The sequence below is a fragment of the Gymnodraco acuticeps genome, unplaced genomic scaffold, assembly GCF_902827175.1.
Source record: "Gymnodraco acuticeps unplaced genomic scaffold, fGymAcu1.1, whole genome shotgun sequence".
In the NCBI taxonomy this organism is placed as follows: Eukaryota; Metazoa; Chordata; class Actinopteri; order Perciformes; family Bathydraconidae; genus Gymnodraco; species Gymnodraco acuticeps.
This window is the reverse complement of record NW_022990042.1, coordinates 2,936,880-2,963,217: the sequence shown is the minus strand read 5'-3', so window position 1 is coordinate 2,963,217 and position 26,338 is coordinate 2,936,880. Positions and strand designations below refer to the sequence as shown.

The 26,338-nt window shown below is 43.3% G+C and overlaps 1 protein-coding gene across 1 annotated transcript in view; it reads left to right on the top strand.

Annotated features, from left to right (window-relative positions):
- Window positions 1-26,338, top strand: part of ephb3a (eph receptor B3a) — a 56,106-nt gene that overhangs the window by 22,050 nt on the left and 7,718 nt on the right. Inside the window, 9 exon segments of the mRNA XM_034215223.1 lie at window positions 7,630-7,965; window positions 13,983-14,107; window positions 15,032-15,188; window positions 15,939-16,047; window positions 16,298-16,350; window positions 17,000-17,122; window positions 17,820-18,067; window positions 21,128-21,343; window positions 22,195-22,344. Coding sequence (XP_034071114.1) covers window positions 7,630-7,965; window positions 13,983-14,107; window positions 15,032-15,188; window positions 15,939-16,047; window positions 16,298-16,350; window positions 17,000-17,122; window positions 17,820-18,067; window positions 21,128-21,343; window positions 22,195-22,344 — 1,517 coding nt within the window.

Genomic DNA, 26,338 nt, shown 5'->3' with positions numbered 1-26,338 from the left:
ATAAGACAGGCATCCTTTACAAAATTACACCAACATGTTTATTTTCCTTTTTTTATTTTTATTTCATCTAATTTTCTTTTATTTGACAAGAATAAAAGGCAGCTAGACTAAGCTTACTATATTTATTTAATGATTATGTGTAATATAGGCAGCATTTTAAACCTTTATTTGTAAAACTTGAACTTGGATATGGATATCATTGAGTATTGATATATCCTTAAAACGTAATGCCAGTGTTGTAGTCAAGTCACCAATTCACGAGTCCAAGTCTCTCTCGAGTCACCACTTTTCGAGTCCGAGTCCAAGTCCGAGTCACCAAGGGAGAGTCGTAGTCGAGTCCCAGTCCAAGTCATCCTTACCTGTGTTCGAGTCCGAGTCCGAGTCACCCAAGGAATGTCCGAGTCGAGTCCGAGTCATCAATACCTATGTTCGAGTCCGAGTCCAAGTCCGAGTCACCTAAGAAGAGTCCAAGTCAAGTCCGAGTCACAAGTCTTCATTAAGTATTAACCTTCGTGGATATATGTGTTGAAATGTAGCTGCTCCTCTACATTGCTTTTATCCTGTCATGTTATACTAATCGTCTATTGAACTGCTGTGAAGCGAGTTTGGCTACAATTCTTGTAATAGGTGCTATACAAATATAAAGCTTATTACTAATATTAATATTATTGTAAATGACCTTTAATATGTCTAACTATATTTAGAATGAGTTACCTTTTAGAGAAGTGATTATATTTGTATGCCAATATTTTCCTATGGTTACGTTTTCGTTTTGCTCTTTTATTTTGATAGTAATAAGGTCGGGACTCTTATTTTGAAGGAACTTTTACGGTTAAATCGTTTACTGATAAAGATTTAGCCCCAGAAAGCACATGGCTACTTAGCATGCAAAATGACATCATTCTGAATGTTAAGTAGCCATGTGCTTTCGTGTTATCAGCTGAATCTTTATTTATTAATTAGATCATGTTACTCTGATGATAGTGTTCAAGACAGCCTGTCTGAACTCGATCCTTAAAGTAATGTGTTACGGAGCCTTCTCTTCAATATTGTTTCCACATAACGAGCATTTTGCGCTGCTCTTTTCCAATGTGGAAGCAGAATGTGTGAAAGCATACAGCACGATGCGGGGTGTGTCTCTAGACATCTCTAGACTGGAATAGCGGGGTCCAGTCCGTGAACTCGCCTCACAGGTGCACATGCCAGGATAGAGGACATCAGACTCCAGAGAAAACTTGCTCGAGTCCAAGTCCAAGTCAGAGCGTCAATGTACAAGTCGAGTCCGAGTCATAGTGGGGGAAAAATTAGAGTCCAAGTCAGCATACACAAGAATTCACGAGTCCAAGTCCGAGTCGCGTCAATCAGTGCGCGAGTCCGAGTCGAGTCACGAGTCCCAAAAATCGGCACTCGAGTACTCCATCTCTAATGCCATAATTGACCACAGCCCTATTAGCAAACATCGGACTAAAGTAGATCCTGAGATTAACAACACTTTGTATTGAATCTACAAATGTATTTTGAATCGGGAACTGTGTTCAGTCGAATCACTAGGCCACCAGGGTGGGTGGAGGGGGTCAGGAGGACGGGACTGAGCTGACCGCCCAGAGGCACAGCAGAGGACCAGGAAGGGATCTCGGGCGGATGGCCCGGGGGCAAGGCAGAGTTCAAAAAGGGGGATTCGGGCGGACGAGCATGAGGGTGAAGGCACCGGCAGGAAGAGTCAGGGGGCCGGGCTCGAGGACGAGGGCAGCGGCAGGAAGAGTCAGGGGGCCGGGATCGCGGGCGAAGACCACGGCTCACAGAGGGCCGGGATCGAGGGCGAAGACCGCGGCTCTCAGGGGGCCGGGCTCGAGGGCGAAGACCAGAGAGCTCCGGAGGCCGGGCAGGAAGGCGCTGACGGGCCAGCGCCGGAGGCCGGGCAGGACCCGGTGTCGGCCGGACAGGAACCGGAGCTGGTGGGACAGGCCTCGGCAGGATCCCCCACGGAAGAGGATGGCGGGGCCTCCAACGGAACAGGACAAGGGGTTGGTAGGACCCCCGGCAGGAGAGTAGTCGGTGGGGCCTCCAATGGCACAGGACAAAGGGTTGGCAGGACACCCGGCAGGAGAGTAGTCGGCGGGGCCTCCAACGGCACAGGACAAAGGGTTGGCAGGACCCCCGGCAGGAGAGTAGACGGCGGGACCTCCAACGAGACAGGACAAAGGGTTGGCAGGACCCCCGGCAGGAGAGTCGACGGCGGGACCTTCAACGGGACAGGACAAAGGGTTGGCAGGACCCCCGGCAGGAGAGTAGTCGGCGGGGCCTCCAACGGCACAGGACAAAGGGTTGGCAGGACCCCCGGCAGGAGAGTAGTCGGCGGGGCCTCCAACGGCACAGGACAAAGGATTGGCAGGACCCCCGGCAGGAGAGTAGTCGACGGGACCTCCAACGAGACAGGGACAAGGAGCTGGCAGGACCCCCGGCAGGAGAGTAGACGGCGGGACCTCCAACGGGACAGACATACGATTGGTAGGACCCCCGGCAGAGGAGTAGTCGACGGGGCCTCCAACGGGACAGGACATGGAGTTGGCAGGACCCCCAGCGGAACCTCCAACGGACCAGGACATTGGGTAGGGACTTGAGACGTGACTCGAGAGGAGACTCGAGAGGGGAACCAAGGGGGAACTCGAGAGGGGACTAGAGGAGAGACTAGAGGAGGGACTAGAAGAGGGACTAGAAGAGGAACTAGAGAAGGGAACTCGAGAGGGGACTCACGAGGGGAACTAGAGGAGGGACTAGAGAGGGGACTAAAGGAGGGACTAGAGAGGGGACTAAAGGAGGGACTAGAGGAGAGACTAAAGGAGGGACTAGAGGAGGGACTAAAGGAGGGAACTCGAGAGGGGACTCGAGAGGGGACTCGAGTAGGAACTTGAGGGGACTCGAGAGGTGACTCGAGAGGTGACTAGAGAAGGGACTCGAGAGGGGACCTGAGAGGGAACTGGAGAGGAGACTTGAGAGGGAACTGGAGAGGAGACTTGAGAGGGGACTCGAGAGGGGACTCGAGAGGGGACCCGAGAGGGAACTCGAGAGGGAACTCGGGTAGGAACTGGAGAGGGGACTCGGGTAGGAACTTGAGAGGGGACTCGAGAGGGAACTTGTGTCGGTCGGTACGCCGACAGGACACGGGGAGCTGGCGTCGTCTGGGGAGCCAGCCGGAGACGAGGTGCTGGAGTCGGCCGGTACGCCGACAAGACTCGGGGAGCTGGCGTCGGCTGGGGAGCCAGCAGGAGACGAGGTGCTGGAGTCGGCCGGTACGCCGACAAGACTCGGGGAGCTGGTGTTGGCCGGAGAGCCAACAGGAGACGAGGTGCTGGAATCGGCCGGTACACCGACAAGACTCGGGGAGCTGGCGTCGGCTGGGGAGCCAGCAGGAGACGAGGTGCTGGAGTCGGGACCATGACTGCTGGAGCCGGTACTTGAGCCGGAGCCATGGCTGGAACTGGGGCCGGAACCATGGCTGCTGGGCCCGGTACTTGAGCCAGAATCATGGCTGGAACTGGGGCAGGAACCATGGATGTATGGGCCAGCTCTGGTGCAGGGACCACGGTTGTAAGATCCAGTTCTGGAGCCGGAAACATGGCTGTAAAGTCCGGAGCTGAAGCCTGGATCATGGCTGTGTGAGCCGGTTTTGGAGCCGGAAACATGGCTGCTGGGGCCGGCACTGGAGCCGGAACCATGGCTGCTGGGCAAGGAACCGGAACACGGATCCATGGCTGTGTGGGGTGGTACTGGAGCACGGTACCATGGCTATGTGGGATGGTACTGGAGCACGGAACCATGGCTGCTGGGTCCGGCACTGGAGCCGGAACCATGGCTGTTGGGGCTTGTACTGGAGCCGGTACCATGGCTGCTGGGGCTCGGGCTGCTAGCCTGGCCTTGCGACGACTCCTCTTAGCAGCCTCCTGAATACTCCGTGGACCTCCATAAGCCTGACGAGTTCCGGAATACGACTCCTGGACAGGAGCAGGAACTGGGGCAGAAGCACGGGTTGACTTCAGGCGGAACCCACCAAGGCGTATGGTGCCAGGTTGGGAATTGGGAGACAGGGAGCTAGCATGCCTGGAATCACATGCTTGAAGGAAGTCCAAAATCCAGTCAGGTAAAAACTCAACAAAACATGGTTTCTCTGCTGCCAACCGGAGCGCCTCTACCAGAGCGGCCCTCTTCTGCCGAACACTGGACGCTCCCTTCCACCAATCGAAGCAGCAAGCCAGATAGAAGGTTAAATGCTGTAATTCAACCTCCCATGGATCATCTGCTGGGTCCATTTTGTGGTCGGTTTGTTCTGTCACGGTAGAGCGAAGGAAGCAGGACCCAAATGCAGATTAAACTGATAATACCTTTATTTCAAGGATAATGAAATAGAACTTGGACAGACAGAACACTCACCGGTGAACACAGTCAACAAGAACTTAAATACACACAAGACTAATCACAGAAACAAGACACAGGTGAGGAGGGAGGAGAAAACACAGGGACACCAGGTGAACACAATCGGGTAAATTAGACACACCAGGGAAACTAACGACCGGGAACCACAGACAGATTTAAACAAGACACAACGCAGACAGAAACAGGCAAGACAGGAAGTGAAGACCTTTCAACATAAAACATGAAACAAGACAAGACAAAACACCATAAAGGCAGATCGTGACAGTAACCTTAAGAATTGTCACTACCGAACACATATTATCTTCAATTAAGTAAACTTTTTCAGGGTTTTATGCAAAGTATTAGGTTTTACTACTTTGTACTTGCTAGCATTCTTTAGTTATGCTCAATTTTTGCTAGAATTGTCACTACCGAAACATATGGTTACGTTTCGGTAACTGACATGATCGTTTCGGTAGTGACAAAATGGAATGGTAAGCAGGTAAATCCCACCATTTTGAAATAAATGTGTTTTTAAAGTCTGAAAATCAGTGTGTTACTTTAAAGGTATCTTATTATACTATTGTTAGGCATATATTATAGGTCTCAGATATATAAAAAACATGTCTATGAAGTGTTTTGCTAAAAAATACCAAACAGATCACCCATTCTAGCCACATTCCCCTCTATTTCAGCCTGTTACTAAAGTGCTGATTCTGGGTCAGTAGCTTCAAACCTTCACACTTCAACATGAGGCATGTTATTAGTTAAGATTAAGCAATAAGGTTGAGGGAATATGATACAACCTTGAGAACAAAATACTGTGGTCACTACCGAAACACTGGATGTTTTGTAAAAAAATAAGTATATTGAGTTATCAACTAAAATGATATGATACTGATTGGTTTAATGTATGTTCAATTTCAACAATCATCAACTCTGGATTCAATATGATCAGTATTATGCATTTTACAAAGAAAGTTTGCATTATGATTTATATGAATTGTATAAATTGAACTTTGAAATTTGATTGTGAAAACCCTCAAGAAATATTTGTTAAAATACTATTTAGAGAAGGGAAGGTAAACAATCTTAAAGATCAAATGCAAAGCTTTTTGTATAATTGCCAGTACAATCGAAATCATATAGCTACAACACTATCTAAGATATTGCAGTATTAAAATCGGAGATAATATGAGTCTGGCAATGCGCAATATTAATTTTGTTCAACCCCCAACACCAAGTTTGACGATTTATTTTCTCCGCCGCTCCTCCGCAAGATGGCGGCGCGTGACGTCAGATGTGCCAAACATATTTCCACCTGGCTTATCAATCACAGCGGCTTCCGCCGATAGTACAACTAGTTTCGTCTATCATGTCTGATTCTGAGTAGACTATAGACTAAAAGCTTTAGGAATCCAAACTATAACATATAATAAGTACCCTGTATCAAGATTGATGCAAAACAAGTTAAATTTTACCTTTTTAGAGAGGTTTAGAAAAATAAAGTCCAGGCGGACTCACCTCACAAGGACGAGGTGGATGGGAATTTGTTCAATGCCTAACATATTTCCACCCGGCTTATCATGTCTGATTCTGAGTCGGAGGCCACCCAATATCTGGAGTATGTTGTCGACATCCAACCCTATCTCTACGAGCCTCTGATGTCGAAGAGGAAATACTATAATCACTCCTAGTTCCCTTATTACTTATCCTAGCTCCACATCCAACACATTGTTTATGATCGTAAAGACACATAATCTAACGGTGCCCACCTCTATAAGCAATAAAACTTAATAAAACTGCAATTCCGTTATCTGCGTTATCTGCTGTGCTCCGTGCGCTTTGAAATCTAATCAAAAGTTGTTTACCTCAATTCTTTGTCGTTTCTCCATCGCCCGGCTCTTTCGTTCTTTCAGTGGTTTCTTGTGCTGAAATATGGAGGGGACGGCTCCGGGTTTCAGCCTCCGACATACTATTAACGCTTCTGCACCAACAGACTTGATGATAGCAGGATCAACCTCGTATGCATCACACGCGAAGTGATCAGAACACAACCTGCTCCATTTTGTCGGTTGCCATCCAACACGATTCACTAACTAAATCCATTTTTTGCGGATGATTTGGTCTTTGGGAAATACATGAAAAACTCTCCCAGATCCCGCACCGTTCGTACAACAAAAAGCACAACAATAACCCATGTTAATTCAGTTTTCTTGTCGAAAAACTTGTGACCGAGACTGCCGAGTCGGGATGTTTGGTCCAGACTGTTTGGCATGTATGACGTCACGCGCGCGGAGGCTGCTGGGAAGGTCATGTCAGAAATTCAGACGGCTTTGGGTCAAGTTTTGTATCAATAAAAAGCTTTTTTTCGGGTGTATTATCTCGATTTAAATTTTTTTTTAAATACGGGCAGTCTTAAAAACAACATTTCTATAAAAATGTAGCATATTTGGAAGCTTTGCATTTGATCTTTAACAGGTTAATATAATGCTTTTTTACTACAGTGTATGTACTATGTTTCGGTAGTGACCATTTTTGGTAGAGGAAGAACATTCCAATACAGTCTGAAAATACGATATAAAAATGTACGGTTCTTTTACTAGATATATGTAATTTAGATATGGTACAAAATATATATGGACAAAGTTTTGGGAAAAAAACAAACATTTCAAAACATTTCCAATCTGACTTTGGTCCAATTCGGTAGAATGGCCCATATAGGGTTTTGCTTTTCATATAGAACAATTACTTATTGATGAACAGTGGTGTTCTGCTTGTGAAGACAAGTTGTGGTTATGTTTATGATCATGTTAATGTAGTCATCTGCACACCTTGTAATGCTTTTACATGTTCCCCTGCCCTTTCCTCAGGATTTGTTCGGGCTTTTGTGCAGAAGGATTTTATAAATAAATAGGATTACATTCTTTTCATATTCCTGTACATGTATTACTTCCTTTTGCTGCCTTCTTATAGAGATATTAAAACATTTATATCACCATAGAGGGTGTAAGCACTGCATAGGGAACATGAAAAAAGCCTCACTTGTGTGTTTTTCTTATCCGCCTGCCCACCTTCTTCAACACCTGTGTGTGTGTGTGTGTGTGTGTGTGTGTGTGTGTGTGTGTGTGTGTGGTGTGTGTGTGGTGTGTGTGTGTGTGTGTGTGTGTGTGTGTGTGTGTGTGTGTGTGTGTGTTGTGTGTGTGTGTGTGTGTGCAGCGATCCCCAAGGCGCCTCGCAACGTTATATCCAGCGTGAATGAGACCTCGTTGTCCTTGGAGTGGGAGGAACCTGAGGACACGGGCGGGAGGAGTGACCTGGTCTATAACGTGGTCTGCAAGAAGTGCCTGAGGGACCGCAGCCCCTGCACGCGCTGCGACGACAACGTGGACATCGCCCCCCGCCGGCTGGGGCTCAGGCAGAGGAAGGTGGTGGTGAGGAACCTGCAGGCCCACACCCGCTACAGCTTCGAGGTGCAGGCTGTCAACGGGGTCTCTGGGAAGAACCCCATCCCACCCGTCTACTCCACGGTCAACATCACCACCAACCAAGCGGGTATGTACTTTTTATCAGTTTTTTTGTTTCATTTAGCTTTTATCCTTGCAACTTACAATAACTGCAATTAAGATACAACAGCAAGAATCCTGCAAGTACATTAGATTTCAACAAGCCAAACCATTGTAAGAGTTAGTTCATTGGCTCCAAATAAGCCAAACCATTTTAAGGTGCTACATACAGAATTTTGAATGTTTTTTTATTGGCCATGATGCAGTGGAAACAGATGAGTGTTTAGTCTGCGGCAGAAGATGTGTAGACTTTTTGCTATCCTGGTCAACATTTATGTATAAAGAAAGCTGGACACTTCATTGGGTCCTCCTTCTTTCCTGAGAGTTGCTCAGAGGCGCATGAATGCAAAATGGCCTGACTCTCAAGAGCATGAGCACTTTCGTTTTTCCTAAGCCCCGCCTCTAGTCCTCTCTGTCACGGCCCGCCGCAGTCAGTCACATGATGGAGAGGTAAAAATAACTCAGTATTTTACAACGTTCAAACCCCAAAGATTTAAAAAAGGGATATTCCGGTGAATGTAATTGATAGTTAATTTAGTATATAAGGAAAAGTATATTTAGGACCAATGAGGTCACGGACTGACACTGAAGTACTACTTTAAAGGTCCACTATTATACTGTTTTTCAACAATATATTATAGGTTTCAGATATATACAGAACATGTCTCTGAAGTGTTTGGCTGGAATGACCAAACAGATCACCCATTGTAGCATCTCATAAACCCCTCTGTTTCAGCCCTGTTCCAAAAGTGCTGATTATGTGTCTGTAGCTTTAAATGCTAATGAGTTGCTGCTGGCCACGCCCCTCTGAGAGATAATTAGTTTGAAAAAAGACAGTGGTGCTCTAGGAAAAGATTCAGATGATAAGGTGGGGGGGTGTTACCTTGGTTGGTTATTGGCCAATAGTTGCACAATCCAAAAAAACATTGTGACATCACAAAGTGACCAAAATCTTTTCTTGTGAAACTTTCCAAGTCTCTTAACACAAAGGAGACACATATTTACAGATAAAAGACTTGAAAAAGTGGATTTTGCATAATAGGTGACCTTTAAAGCAGATGTGTATCTCTGAATACTTTTGGGCTGAAACGGTGGAATCGTTTATCGAACAACATAAAGGGCCGTATGAACAACAAAAGTAAAGTATTGGCAGCTGGGATTGAGTAAAGGGCAGGTAAAATAAGACGTTCTTCTTACTACTCATTTCCATCACACGTTATATGAACTGCTCAAATAAAAAAAGAATTGTGAATTGTTTTCCATTGGTGGAACAAAAGTTGTTGTATCACCGTTTGGCCACTATAAATGTTTTTCTCCACCGCTCAGTGCATTTCCTGGGCTCGTTCCACCATTTTGGAGTGGCCAGCCGGTTGACTGAACCCTACTAACATGTAGGAAGGACCGGATCCATTCCCAGTACAATAGGCCAGTACCAGTGTCCTAAAGTGTATTCAGGCAGCTACTAGTAACCGGTGAAGAGATTGGATATTCTTAGTAGAAGGAGATCTATCAATGCCATTGGATGTGTGCACTAGGGCTGTGCGATTAATCGTATTTTTATCGCGATTACGATGATGGCATAATTGACAAAATACGATTATATTGCTGGGTGCGCTTTCGCCCCTCCCTAAAAGCCCACTTGGCCACGTGGGAGTGACATGTGTTGGGAGTGTTCAGCGCGAGCGAAGATGTGAGAACAAGAGCAGCAACTCGTTAAAAAGAAGGGTAAAACTATTTCCACTATTTGGAAGTACTTTGGCTTTCAGGAGTCCGACGTGGAGCAAAACAAAGTACAGTGCAGGATTTGTTACCAGGTTGTGTTGGCACCACACGCTAACACAACCAATCTCTTTAATCATCTGAAATACAACCACAAAGTGCAATACGACCGGGCAATAATACAACAAAAAGCAGACCAAAAAGCAGATGCCCGCTCGACTTCATCCACCACATCATCACAGTCATCGATTCAGGACGCATTGTACAGAGCGACGGCCTACGCGACGAGCTCGCAGAGACACAGAGATATTACAGGTGCCATTAAATTTCACATCGCTAAAGATATGTGCCCAGTTAGCACTGTTAGCAACCAGGGCTTTAAGCAACTTGTCAACACGTTGGACAAGCGTTACACGATGCCGTCTCGGTATTATTTCAGCAGGTCTGCGCTGCCTGCGTTATATGACAAATGCCATGGGGAAGTTGAGAGAGATGTGGCTTCAGCTGACTACTTTGCGACCACAACGGACCTATGGTCTAGCCCAGGGGTGCCCAACCAGTCGATCGATCGCGGGGAGATTCCCAGTCGATCGCGAGATGTGTCTAAAAATAGAACAACAATATTCTGTTTTATCGTTAATGTCCTGTAACATAATCTTCCTGTGCCAGAATAATGCACTTGAACGCATCAAAGCTTTGTGATTGGCCGGCGTGACCCCATGTGTCGGGGCGTGGCTGGTGGGCAGTGGGCACTAGTTCGCTGATGTTGTCCGTGTCAACCTTATTATACATCCATGGTGTCAACAGGAGTGACAGTCCGCACACACACAAGACCGCAATTAGAAATTAATAATTAATTAGGCAGAAGCAAAAAAGCCCAAAATATATCATTTTCACTCCGAGTGGGAGGATGATTATTTTTGTATCTATTCCAATTCAAAGTCCATCTGTCTCATCTGCAATGCGAGTGTGGCTTTATCGAAGAAGGGAAATTTAGGAGCGGCATTTCAAAACAGTGCACAAACGCTACAAGACGGAATTCCCTGCTAAATGCACAGCAGTCCATTTTCACCAGGCCCAACAACAAGAGCAAGGCTGCTACCATTCTTTCACACAGTGACGTCACGAGCTACCCACAATGCAACACGCGCCATATATATATATATAAATACGCCATTTTCATGGAGGTGCAACTATCCTGGAGGTGCTAATATAAACAGCTAGGTAATGTATCCAGGCAGAGCGCACTAGGTTTTTTTTCTGAATTAACGACCGAAGAAATCGCTGCATGTCTTCGGATTACATCTCTGGACTTGAGGGGTGTGCTCTAGGTCATTACCAGCGTAAACTAGAGCTGTGTGGGTTGTCGGATTGCCCTTACAGACTGCGTCGATTTTGGCAGCATCTATGTCTAATAGCTGGAAACACCAGGTGAATACCCCACTGGTCACAATAATATTATCATGCCATTGCATATATGTGGTATTTTAGAGTTGACTAGATATTGATTAAGGCAATAGACTATGATATTCAGTACAGGAAGCTTAGCAACACCTGGACGGTGTACGGATAAACCCTTGGCCTGCTTGCACCTCGCGTAAAACGGCGGATACCGGAAGTACGGTGTCGCCCTCGGCCCAATACCCGTATGTGTGTGTGAAAGAATAGCATCTTATCGTGTCAGTCACGTTCTTGCGAAACACTTGAAGTCTTTCAAAGCCGGCAAAGTTGTGAAAGAAGCATTCCTGGAGGCTGCCAACGCGCTTTTGGGGGACAGTAAAAATAACAGAAGCATTTCAACAGGTTTTTGATATAATAAAAACTCAAGGTAGATACTGTTATTAATCAGCTGTAAGTTTTAGTTTGTTTGAACTTATTCATTATAATTATTGTACAAAATGGTATAAGAATGCAAACATTAAGATCTGTTCTGTTTAAATTGATTATAGTCTATTATCAATTCAGGTTAAGAAACTAGTGTTGCTTGCATCCTATTTTAAAGGCATTTATTTTTATACTCTAATAAAATGCAACAAAAAAAGGGATTTGATTCTATTCATTGTGTCTTTTTTATTGCACTTTGGCTGCAGATTCCTGTGTAGCTTCAGATCTGAGTTGTCTTATTAGTAAGCCTAATTTATACTTTTGTAGCAACACTATTTTTATATAATGGCAAATAAAGGGTTCAGAGTCTTTTCTTTTTTTCCTGTGTCATATGTGGCAGCACTGCCACAAGTTCCTCTTCAGAGAGGGTCTTCAGTACAGGTGGCAATATTGTAACCTGCCTGCGCTCATCTCTGAAACCAGACCATGTAAACAGGCTGGTGTTTATTGCAAAACATCTTTAAGAGATGACATGAGCAGCCCTACCAGCATTTGCCATGGTGGCCAAACATTTTTAATTTGGTCATAAATTGTAGTTCAACATTTATTTCCTGTTACTTCTGGACCATGACGGTTGGCCAGCCTTCAACGTTTAACTGAGTGGAATATGTTGAATATGTTTTACCAAAATGTTGGAGTTGCAGTGCACTGCAACATATTTGATTTAATTTATTTTGGTCTAATTTATTTTTATTTATCATATTAATATATGTTTAGTATGGTTTTGGAATTGCGCTCCAACATATTTGTTGATCTTGTTTATTGGTAAAATATTATTTGTTTTAAAGTTCAATAAATGGTCAATGAATAATCGTCAAAATAATCGTGATATCAATTATTGACCCAAATAATCGTGATTATGATTTTTGCCATAATCGCACAGCCCTAGTGTGCACGGACCAAGTTAATACATAGAGATGCTCCGATCAATACCACTTAACATATCAATGAAACGGGCGGGTTAGTGGGTCCAGCGTTCAGTCGATGTCAATGAGTGTCCTAATGAGTATCCAGACCCGTATTAACACCAGCAATAAACATTGAGAGGTAGAGATGGAAAACTGTCCAATGCAGCACTTTTTGAGAGAGTGAGAGGAAAGGCAGGTAAAGAGTTAACATATATTTAATATCTCCACTGGCAGCATTCAGCAGTCTGTCAGGCAGGCGTCTAACGTTACATCACTGACAATGTCACCTTTCAACATCTCCACTTAATATTTGCAGCGTCATCATCAACCAAACTGCTCAGCACCTTTCACAGACTGTAATTACTCTCCCAGTTAACCTGCACTTAATCCACCCTGCTGCAGTTTATGGAGCCAGGACAATGACTGTCAATTGAGTCAATTTCAAGCCTCACAAATCAATAATCTGCAGAACAGTGAAGGTGACACGTGTACCGTTTTTCTTAAACCGTTCAGGTTGGAGTATTTCGAATAATAATTATCTTACTCTGATGGTTTGTGACTTTGAAAGACAAAAATCTTGGCAACTTAGAAGATGTGATACCCCTAACTCGCAACTGTCCAGTACCTTGAAAACACAATATGTAACAATTATATCAAAAAATGACTAGAACTACGTTATAAGTATTGTTGAGTCATGTACTTACTTTATCGCAGGTTTTCAAAAATTCTCAAAAATAAATCCTTAATTCTAATCAAGGTAACAATCTGTTTCATTTGGTCATATGTTAAGTTATTTATCTGAGCAACTCCTTAGTGACCGCATCAGCATGGGGTTGTCTGACGTACATTGGCATAAATAGATTTTTTATTTTAAGCCACATTGATACTTTGGTCGGTTTTAATGATGTATTTTAACTGGAAGAAGGATTTAAGTCATCAGATGCCTGGATCTTAAGTTATCGTAGCTGAGAAAACGCAGAAGAGAATCTCCATAAAAACCCTGATGGAAAGGGCTTTCTTCAGTGTTTTTATCCGTTTAAATCACCTGGTCGGTTTGATTTGGAGAAGAAGAGTCCTCTGCGGATTATTCAGCTCCAAGTAAAAAAACTCCTGATGGTCTGGATCTTATTTTATCAGAAAAATTAGCTGAGCAATCATTAGTGGCTTCTGGGCTTGCAGCCTCTTGAAGACATCTATTTTCTGCCGGTTTGAGAAACACTGATTTCTAGCACTGAACTGCTTTATCAGTGTTTTTCCCATTTTAATCACTTGGTTTGTTTTGGAGACCAAGAGACCTCTGCAGACAATATGGCTTTCGGTTAGAACTTCCTTTACAATGAGAAATAAAGGAATCCAAACCGGGAGAAGCTGATTGGAATGACAAACTGCCACGATTCCACACTATTCCACTCAACTCTGTCTTTTTGTGTCTCGGCAGAATTTTGTACGCTTAATCTGTATTGTTAACCGTGTCTTCTCTGATGTCCCTCTGCAGCACCTTCAGCAGTCCCCACCGTCCATCTGATGCGCTCCACCTCGGACACTCTCAGCCTTTCGTGGCTGCCCCCTGAGAAACCCAACGGAGTCATCCTCGACTACGAGATTAAATACCATGAAAGGGTAAGGTTTGACTTTTTACCCACTGCCTTAATGTAGGCCACAGTGCCCGCCCTATTGACTCTAAAACATCTTATTTTTCCGCCTTGTGCAGAGAGAAGCATTCTTTATCAATGCTGAAAAATGTTATATTGAAATGCGATGTGTGTGGGGGGGGACTGGTAGATTCTAAAAATGTCTATTGGTAGTATGGACTCAGCAACTGGTGATGTAAGTGCTGCAACATTGCTATTGATTAAATTATCTGGTGAAGTGCTGCAGATATTATATGGCCATTTTATAACTGTTGATGGTAAAGACCTTGCAGGGTGTTTGGACTGAAAACAGCACTGCATTAAAAATATTGCTAGGGTCTGCTTGGCATCACCGAGGTCAGTTTTAGTAAGTGATCCATTTCTTTGAAGGCTTTATAGGCGGGAAAGATGCATTTACATATATAGGCCTACAGTATTTGATTAGCTAGCTCAGTGCTTTGCAGATTGAATTCAATTGCAGCAAAAGTTGAGCCACAGTTTAACTTGTTGCTGGACAACCATGCATTTAGAATTTGAGAATGTAATGAACGATAATCAAGTAATAGCAAGCTTTTCCACAGGTGAAAATTACAGGATAAAATAATAATAAATATTAACTATTGTTCAAATAGAGCGCAATAACGTTAGCTAGCAAAAGCTAACATTAGCAACCGGAGATTTGGTTCGTTCTATACAAAAAAAAAGCTCAAGCAGCAAAACTTCTCAGTCTGAAATAAACAATAATGTGTTCACCGCTCATGAAATCAACTTTAATTTGTAAGATGAACATTGTGTTTTAAAATCTAAATAGTATTACTACATAATGCTAACTACGAACTTAAATATAGATTCCTCATCTACGAGCCCTTCGAAAATCATCACAACACCTAACTGGTCTGTTCTTTGACTCCAGGGCCAGGCGATGTCCCACACTGTAACATCCCAGCACAGCTCTGCCAAGGTGGAGGGGCTGAGGGCCGGCTCGCCCTACGTGGTGCAGGTCAGAGCTCGCACTGTTGCCGGATACGGACGCTACAGCAACCCCATGGACTTCAGCACGAGCCTTCACAGTACGGACACTATCTCTCATAAAGGGCTGTTTACACCAGGAACGATGATAAATAAGAGAAGTGTTTATTAAGAGCTAAATTGCCTCGTTTAAGCATAACTCTGAATATGTATGTGAGTCAAGTAAAAGTTCAATAATACCAATGGCAACCTCTTTTATCTCCAATGTGTTTATCTAACTCTTTTATTCTTTGTTTCAAATTTGAACTTTTCCCAGCAGATTTTGGAAATAGCTGGCTTCATGTGGAATTAGCAAATTAGCTAACATGCTATTTCACTAAATTCCGTTGCTTGTCTATGCTGATCGATTTATGAATGGATTTTTTTTTTTAATGTGAATTTGACAACATTATAAGCACACCACACTGCGGAAAATTATGCTAACAGTCGTGCCAAGCTATGCACTTTAGCCCCAAGCTACGTGCTTAAGCCCCAAGCTTCCAACAGCTAAAGCTAGTGGATATACCATTTATATTGTTCAGTACTGTGGTTGTGGGATGGTCTCTGCCGTCCACTTGATTGAGAGTTATTTTCTTATTTATTTTAATGCATTTTGGCTATTTTTAAAGTTATCGTTCTTGGTGTGGACAGCAGTCTGTTCTTGATGTCTGCTGCTACAACTTCCTTAATAAGGGTTCTGGCTTAGTAGTTTTTATGGTGGCCATTACACTTGTGGAACAGGCCGCCCTTTAATCTTTTTAGTGTTCTTGGTGGTATTTACTCATTTGTGTGTGTGTGCGTTAATGCTCCAGGCGACCCTCAGAAGTCGGTGCAGGACCAGCTGCCTCTCATCGTCGGCTCGGCCTCCGCGGGTCTGGTGGTCATTGTTGCGTTGGTGGTCATTGCTGTGGTCTGCCTTAAGTAAGTGTTTGATGTTTTACTACTCAACTACATGTTTCATTTGATTAGACACTGAACAAAGAGGCTCTTAAACTTTAACATGCTTTCAAAAAGAGCTCTGCCAGAGAAAAAAAAATGGAGAGTCTCTTCCTGGCAGTCTGAGATTTCATCTGATGGTCAAGTTAGATATTAGTTTAATTTGCTGTAAATAGACAGGGTCTAGACTGATGAATGTGAATGTGACTTTTGTTTGTGTGTTGCTTGTTTACAGGAAGCAGCGCAGCGGCTCGGAGCTGGAGTACACGGAGAAACTGCAGCAATACAGTGAGTCCATGTGTTCAGCTCTTCTGGTGATGCCAGTACAGTAAACCAACTGATTCAATCAATTATCTAATCACCTGATTGAGTCAGAGAAACATTTTACAATTTTCACAGAGGAAGTCCAGACCATGTTGTCTTCCTGATTACTGTCACGCACTACTTTGTATTATGTGAACTTTATTAGACATGTTGTTTGGACATGGGAGTGGAATCTGTCCTGTAACCTGACTCTCAGCAGGAATGCAAATTCTTACCAAAAATGTCAAATGAAAACTTATAAATAAGAAAAAATATATATAAATAAATACAAAAATATGATTAAACCAAAAATATATTCAAAAAACGACTGCTACAGATAATTGACCGATATTAGATGAGCAAAAATCGGCAACTTCATTGATAATTGGTAAATCGTGGTTACATATCATAACAAACATCTTTAATAAGGAAATCGTTGGTTTCTAGACTGACAGAAAAATACCAGCTTTTTGTACCTGCAATGGACATTTTTTCATTATTTTGTGACATTTGATACACAAGCGACAATTCGATCAATCAAGCAAATAACAGGCTAATATTGTTTTTCTACATTTGCCATGTTGTTTTCTTTGTCTAGATGATAACATTTCTCATCAATTTTTTTCCCTCTCAGTTTCTCCGGGTGTCAAAGTCTACATCGACCCGTTCACCTACGAGGACCCCAACGACGCCATCCACGAGTTCGCCAAAGAGATAGACATCTCCTGCGTGAAAATAGAAGAAGTCATCGGTGCAGGTACACCTACGCCGCTTGTTTTTGTCCGATAAGCTGGGAAAGGTCTCAGGTTTATGAATCATTTATCTGAGCAGGAGTGTGCCATAGAGCATCGAGGTCTGTTCTCTAAGAGAGTCCTCTCTGGGAGAAGGGTTAGGATTCAAAGAGTGCATGAGAGCTGCTGGTGGGAAGGATTGAAGTAAAAGTCTCCTCTGAAGCTCTTCCCCCTCTAGTCTGTGTTTTTTTTCTTTCTCTCCAGCGGCATGTTGTGTCCTTACATCACCTCAAATGACAGTCTGCTCCTGCTCGTTCAATCTTCCTCCTTTTTTTCTTTCTTTCTCTTTTTCTCTCCCCTTATAAACACTCAAAGACACCATCCGCAAAACACCCAAGTTCCTGGTCCGTCCCCTGTCTCCCTCCACCGCTCCCAGGTTCCACTCTCACTCGATATGGGCCACTCCCTCTCTCCCCAACATCTTTGATCCCGGAGCCCCCGGCCTCTCCTCTTCTCTTTTCTAATACCTCTCCCGCAGTTCAAGCCGACCCTCAACTCTTTAAAAAATCAGCTCCTTCACTCCCGAATCCGACCAGTAACGTTCCCTCTCCCCGCACTTTTCCCCACCCCCAACTTCCTCTTTCCGTCAACCCTTCCTCTGACCACTCAACCCCTCTCCCCCTCCATCACCCTCACCCCCCCACCTTGTTCTCTCAAACCCAGGTGAATTTGGCGAGGTGTGTCGCGGACGTCTGAAGCAGGCGGGTCGCAGGGAGATGGTGGTGGCCATTAAGACGCTGAAAGCTGGCTACACCGAGCGGCAGAGGCGGGACTTCCTGGGCGAGGCCTCCATCATGGGCCAATTCGACCACCCCAACGTGATCCGGCTGGAGGGGGTCCTGACACGGAGCTGCCCCGTCCTCATCATCACAGAGTTCATGGAGAACGGAGCGCTCGACTCCTTCCTCAGGGTGAGCGTCACAACACCTCCGACAGAGAACATTACTTTGTGTTCCTATCAAAGCGGAGAGGAGCACACACACAGAAAGTCCCTCACGACACCTCTGCGTTATCAGAATGTTTTACTCTCTTTTTAAACACCCCGAGGCGTTTACTTGCCGACTGATAGAGATTAAATGCGCAATATACCGCCTGGAGACAAGCATGGTGTCTTTGCCTTGACGTGACTGAGTGATGCTGACAGGAGCTCCAATGCACAAACTCCTGGTGGATAAACGCCACACGGCAGACCTTTGGATACGTTTGCTTCAGTGTATTTGAGTCTTTGTTCAACTACAGAACACATTACTGATCAGAGATTACGGTTCAGACCATCCACCTACACAAAGCGCTGAACAAAGGCAGGATGAGAAATGAGGTGTCACACAGTACATTTAAAGCTGCGTGGGGGCTATTACGTATCATTTACGTTTAATCAAATGTGTTTTTCTGCGTGGCTGCACTGTAAAGAAGTCTACTTACTGTAACAGTTAGGCTGGGTGAGGATATTTAATGCTGCTGGTCCATCGATTGCCAAGCTGCTGGAACAAAAAAGCAGTTTATCTTTAAATGGTGTACGGCTACCGTTTCAATAGATGATGAATCCATGATTTTGATGAGCCTTGACATTGCCTCCTGTCTGGACACAAAAAAGCTTAATGGCAAAATACATACAATACCAGGGCTTGGTATGTTGTCTGATATTTTGTTATACTAATTAGAGCTGCAACAATTAATCGACTAATTGATTAGACAAGTATTTTCATTATCAATGTATCGCTCAAGTAATTTCAAGCAGAACGTCTGAAGATGCTGTTATCGGTCAAGAAAATATCTATAATATGGAGATTTTGTGCTTATTTTTGTTATATAACATATAACCGTGAATATCCTTGGGTATTGGACTGAATAAAGGTATTTAAAGACATATCCATGGATCTTGAATACTGTTTATGAAAATGTTCACTATTCTGACCTTTTTGACTAAAGATTCATTTATTTATTTGGAAAAGGTTCAGCAGATTAATCAATCACTTATTAAAATACTTAAATGTACAAAATATAAAGTAGAAACGGGAGTCATTTGAACGATTTTGGTAAATCCTTTATACAACATACACTTACACGCTAATACAAAAAAACCTATTTAATAACATAACTTTGCCTGAATAAAATGCAGTCTAATATGAGTTAGTTAGTTAAAATACAAACAAAGATTAAGAGACTTCAAAGCTAAATATTACTACTTAACTGCACAGCTCATTCATTCATGCAGATAGAATAGAAATGGTAAAAGGCTATTTTTTTAATGTACAATCCTAGGCTTTCACCAACTAGCGATCCAACTATTGTTGAGCTGGTGGAGGGGCCAACTTTTACTATAGTGTAAGCTGCAACCAAACAACCTACTTACTGTGCCTTTAAATAATGTATACACAAATGTAACTCTAGAATGTGTCAATAGTTTTCTTTTTCCCTCAATTCGTTTTTAGCAACAAAAACATACAGCATATGTTACACTGCTATGTTTTAAATCACAACTGTGGTTTATTGTATTCTCTCACACAAAAATATAAAATGTAACACAAGGGCTGAAAAGAGCCTAAAACATTACTTTTTTTTTCTCAGACTGAGAAAGCTCATTTGCAATCGCTCCAACCATTAATTTCATTTTCAGTTAATCCAACTAATATCTAGCCAAACAGTCAGTTATCAATCATCCTGTTTGTGAGAAGTCATTAAATACATCTGAGAGTCCAGCCTGAGCCTCTTCCTGCTTCTCACCCACTCCTCTCAGTCAGCTGTCCCACAAATAACACAAAGAGTCCGCGGCCTGTGCTGTCCTCCCCCCGCTCCCGCCACTTTCACACTCCTCTGACTCAGACCAGCAACCCTATAGAGTTAACTCACACACAGACACATACACTGTCCATGTGTGACACACACTCTCTACTGCAGCTCCCCAGAGACATGGACACACTCCCGTCTAAACGACATATGCACATGTAGAAACATTACACACACACACACACACACACACACACACACACACACACACACACACACACACACACACACACACACACTTGAAGGCCTGCTATGAATCACGCCTGTTTACACTTCCATCCATTCCGGCTTATTGCTGTCAGACTTCATTGGACTGTGCCGACTACAAAGCAGAATGCTTTTGTCATGTCACGCCTTGTGTTCTGTGCTGTGTAGTCGAAGAAGGGATTGATTAAAAAAACTAAAACATTTATTATCAGGTCATGAAAGCAGTTTGAGCCTCGCCCAATCCATCTTTTTTACATCAGCTGATTGTGTATTGACATTCGATTGATTGGTTTCAATTCACACACATCAGGCTTCCCGTGAGGCTTCTGCACGCTGGAGTTCTGATTTATTACTATGTGGAGTTCATCCCACTGTGTCACGCTTTGCACGCGTGGAGAATTGTAAATTAAACCCTGAAAGCCCCTAATCTCACATTTGTTTCATGCTTCTCAAATGTTAACATAAAAGGGCACAAAAATCCTGCAAAATCAGGCACTTTAAAAACGAGAGAAGGCTTTGAGCGACATGCCATTCTAATTCCGTCGACGGGACGATTTCGCTTTAATGTTCGCAAGCGTGAAAAATGTGAACAAAGCTCCGCGCTAACATCCGTGCGCCTGTACCTGGTTTGTTGCAGAGTGGAAGCAATAACCCCCTGCTGTCGTCTGGTTCTGATTCCAGCTCTGCAGCTCCCTTTCTGTTGTCTGTGTGTCGATATAAACCTTTATGGGTTTAGCAGGACACTAAAGAGTCTAATTAATCAGCTAATTGGACAGCATGCGTGAAAAGGTCAGCTGTCAGTGAGTGTCAGGAGCAGCCGTGAAGCGTTATGACAGATGTCATGTTTATGTGGCCTCAGTGACTGATCGGCTCTCTGGTGCCTTATCCTTATCTCCCCACCCTCCACTTTGCAACACATCCCCATTTTTCTTTCCAATAACCGCATGTTTTCTCTATCTCCCGCTGTGTTCCTGCAGCTGAACGACGGGCGCTTCACCATGACGCAGCTGGTGGGGATGCTGCGTGGCATCGCCGCGGGGATGAAGTACCTGTCGGACATGAACTACGTGCACCGAGACCTGGCCGCCCGCAACATCCTGGTCAACAGCAACCTGGTCTGCAAGGTTTCCGACTTCGGGCTGTCCCGCTTCCTGGACGACACGTCAGCTGACGCCACTTACACCAGCTCCCTGGTGAGGGCTGTGTGTTTGCACACTCTGTTTAATTCAGCTTGTTAATCCCCTACTTGTTTCACACGTGCATAATGGATGCATGTGTGGCTGTTCATGTGTGCCAATATTTGCGTTAGTTGTTTAAAGTCTGTATGGCTTTAAGCTAGAGGTGGGGGAAATACATTCATAGAGGAATGGAATTATCTGCAAAGATTCAGATTACATTTTTTAAATGTTTTTTCCTACAAAAGAAACTTGCTTGAACATAATGCTACTTACAGTTTTGTAAAAAACTAGTATTGTATTATAAAATACATGTTTTGTTTACAATTTAAATTTTTATTAGCCGGTTTCTCAGCAATAAAATGCATCTAGCCTATGAATCGATTCATTGGAGAAAAACATTTTTGATTCATAAGATTCGGAACTGTTTCATTATTTCACCAAAAGCATTTTTGTGTTTACCTTTAAAATAATCTAAATGTAGTTTCTAATGCCATTGCCACAGGCATCCTGCACAAAAATACAGTTCATTATCTTTGAAAAAAGTTAAAAGGTGTTTTAGCTGCCAGCCTTCCAATTGTATTTATGTCAGAGGCAGAATTTTAAAAAAATATTTATACTACGAAAAGAAAATAATTAAAAAACAAATACAAAAAAACGGAGTGTTCAAATCAATCCATATTTAATACAATCTGTAGTTGATGCCATCCCCCTGTGTGTGTGTGTGTGTGTGTATGTGTGTGTGTGTGTGTGTGTGTGTGTGTGTGTGTGTGTGTGTGTGTGTGTGTGTGTGTGTGTGTGTGTGTGTGTGTGTGTGTGTGTGTGTGTGTGCGGTGTGTGTGTGTGTGTGTGTGTGTGTGTGTGTGTAGGGAGGGAAGATTCCTATCCGGTGGACGGCGCCAGAGGCCATCGCCTTCAGGAAGTTCACCTCCGCCAGTGACGTGTGGAGTTACGGCATCGTCATGTGGGAGGTGGTGTCCTATGGGGAGCGGCCATACTGGGACATGAGCAACCAGGATGTAAGTTAGCCAGATAATGTCATGGTGCTAACATGAACCTATAGAAAGTGGGTCAAATACCTGGAGGCAATCGGGAGGATCCTTGAAAATGTTGAGGCTTCCATGTGGTCTCAAGTGTCAATCAACCCCAAAGACTGTATTTCGAACATATTCTAATGAATATTCAGGGAGTTTTATGTTTAAGTTAAGTGCCAGCTGAGAGCTTATTTTAATTTCCAGCGGTACACGTTGGACCTGGGCCCGCTTTACTGTCTTTATCTCCTCATTGCAGAGACTGGTGCAGCTGTGTGTCTGTGTTCTATTTTTTAAGCCACTTTATTTACAGCCCTAGCCTGCCCACCCTCTACAAATCCATACTGCAAAGCCTCCCTCACACACAAAGGCAAACTCGGGAAAATCCTTTTTTTCTGCTTTTTAACGGGACGTTTTACCTGTAGGCTATCTGCACTGCACAGACATTGTAACTTCAGCAGGAAAGAAAACGAAATCTCTTGCTTCCTCCTCCTTGAACAAAGCGAAGCAATGCCTCCACTTTATTCTCGGAGGAATAACTCTGTATTGTGCTTCAAAAAGCGAGTTGTAACGCTGATAGCAATAAAGGGAAAAAATGGAGCTCGAATGAAAAGAAATGCCAGTAATGTATGTATAACTTTCATAACAAAACCCACATGCAGTAATGAAAGCATCCAAGTAGAAGCCCTCTATTGTTCCCAATAGCCTTTGTGCCACAGTCGTCGCTCAATAACCAACAGAGTCAACAAACGCGAGGTATAAACAGAGGTGCTCGCCGGCTAGAAGCACGACATAAAAATCAAAGAACAAACAGCAGGAGAGGGGTGCAGCAGAATTGTTTTATTGTTTCCAAATGGCATTTTTTTTATTGTTGTGGGGAGTTAAAACCCATGCCGAGCTTATGGAGGGAAATGCTGTTGCTAGGCGAAATCAAATCAATGCTCCAACATTTTCATCCCCCACTTATTGTCTCTCCGATCAATCATGCCAGTTTTGAAGTGATAACTTTGAAAACACTTGAGAATGTTATAAAGATGCTTAAGAGAGATTGGAAAGTGTGACAGCATGAGCCGAGAAACTGTCTAATGTGGGACAGAATACAGTAACTGGGGATTATTCTTCCACCACACTAACAAAGGCCAAACAGAGAGCTTAACACAAATGAGTCAGAGACAAATGTTATCACTTTGTAAAAGCAACACATGAAAGTTCTTTGAATCCTACCCACATTTTGACTTTTAAGTTCTTGGTATTTTTAACTATATACTTCAACCGGATGAGGACATGTAATCATTAGACATCTGGATCTTAAATTATCATACGAACAAGCTGAGCAAACATTAGCCTTTAGCATGTAGCTGCTCCGCCCTGTGTCCCCTGGGAAAACAGTCATGAATCATGAACTGTTAATTTAATGTTATTTGTCTGTTTGTTTTGGCAATAAGGAGACGTCTTTGGATAATTTCGCTCCTGGTAAAATGAAAAAAATCCTAGAAAGACTTACTGAATGGTAAACGCCTATGATCCCATGCTACTTTGCGATGCCACCAACCCCAACTTTTAAAAAAATATGTTTTTTGCACTATAAGCAATACAACATTTAAATATGAAGTGATTAAAGGGGAATATTATGTTAATTTGAACATGTCTGCATATTTAGCCATGTTGGTTGCCTATGGATGGCAATTTCATTCACCGACTTCAGTCGAAATACCTTAATAGTTATTGGATAGATTTCTGTAAAGTATTTTTCTGATATTTATGGTCCCAGAGGATACATTTGAATTACTTTGCTGATCCTCTGTCTTTCCCTCAAGGCGCCATAATAACGTTGACATTTATGGTTTTAGGTAAAAATGAATATGTTAGCATTTAGCATCGCTCTACAGGGACTATTAAGAATGACTTCGACATATAGTGGTTTAAGTGAATCGTATTGATGGCTATTGAAATGATTAGCTTTCGATATTCAAGGTCCCTAGCCTGGGGTTAAATTGTTATAACCTCGATGATTCCTTATTTTTTACTAAAGGCCATCATAAAGTTCCAGAGCTGCAGCTCCCTTGATCTTTTGGTGTCTACATTTGAATGTATCTTTTAGCAATGTTAGCATGCTAACTGGCTACATTAAGATGATCAACCCAGTAAACACCAGCGTTTCTATTGAGAGCACGTTAGCATGTTCTTGTTAGCATTTAGCAAGCCCTACAGGGACTATTACAACCCAGTCTCACGGCATTTCGTGTTATAGTCACGACATTTAATCTATTGATTCGTGTTCACCAACACGAATTTCCCCTTTTTTTCGTGTCACACAGAACGATTTTAAAAGCAATGTATTTCTATTGGTAGTATGTTTCCTGTCTGTCACAACCTCGATACAAACTGATTAACCCAAATGCACGACCCAGAGACAAAGTCTTGAATGTAACTAAATGTATATTTAATTCCAAAGATCAGGTAATCCCTCTTAACAGAGTAGGTACTAGAAATAACAAAAGGCGCTCACAAGGAGGAAAAAAATTAAGCCTAACAAAAAGAGAACTTGAGAAAAACTTAAGCCTAAAAAATTAACAATAAAACAAAACCTGACATGAGTGAAAGCAATCCTTTCTGAGTTGAGGCTTGGCACGACCATTCGGGGAAACAAACAAGACGAACTGACACAGGACAGGGGAGAGACAGGACTATTTAAACAAGAGGTGAGTGGGAACAGGTGGAAACAATCAGGGGCGGGGCTGACACTGATGATGGCGGGAAAAACACACAAGGGGAGGAAGAAACAGGGCCTGAAATGAAAGACAAGAGGTAGGTACAAAATAAAACAGGAAATGGAAAACGAGACATGACAATAAACACAGAGGCCCTTTCTCATTTCATCAAATCCCCCTCCTCGACTCCTCGACTCCTCGACTCCTCGGTCCTCCGGTAGTGACCCGGAAATGAATTTCACCGCGCCATGTTGAAGGACATCTAATTTCTCTAAATGCACTTCGAGGATCGAGCGTCGAGGAGGCTCTCTGGAGGAGCTCTAACCGAGGATACACTGATGGGTCCTCCACGGTCCTCCACGGCTCCTTCGTGGATGCATTTCCGTGAACAGAGATGTTTCAAAGAGTCGTGACGCACGGCCGGACTTATCTCAGCCAATGATAGCTCTGCATGCATCCCCTGGATATTATTTTAGTAACTGCTCTCATCGCAACGCGATGTTTCCAGAGAGAACAGCTGTGAGGTCCGTGCAGAAAGCAGAGCAGTGTGTATAATATATATCACTCAGTGTAACAGGCCTACTCTCTTTATTTGCTTTAGTTTAGTAGATATCTACAAACAAAGAGTCGATATCTTTATAAGATCATTTAGTGCTTCACATAATAAAATACACAATGGCTGTAGCCTGATTATGTGCTTTAGGTTAGGAGCTGTGCGTGTGTGTGGTGTAGGTGTGTGTAGCCTGTTATTGTCTCATTATACCGCACTGTGAATGAATCAAAGTAAATATATAAGTCGTCATGAACACATCTGTCCATCAGACAGAGGGCTGCTGTGCCTCCTGTCATCATTAATGGACGTCTCTTTAAAATGACCGCTCAGAGGAGAGGAGTTCTCATTTCTCTAACCGGAAAACAGACGTAGGCGATACACACCCACTGAACTGATTACCCAAGATCCTCAGCTATGGTTGAAGCTCGGTGATTGGATGTTTTAGCCGCAATGCACGTTGGGATATGGTGTTTATGCGATATGACATCCGAAAACATTTTTTAAAAAGAAATAATACTTTATTCCGAGTGTGCTTGGTTTTCTCTTTGAAAGACATCACATAACGGCATTGTAATACACGGTTCGGCTGCATTAAATATTACATATCTGCCGTAGTTCTTTATTTATAGAGCCCCGATGAGAAGACTTCTGGACAAACTTGAAGAACTGCCGCCGAAACTGAATACGTGACGTGGATCATAAATATATCAGCAATTAA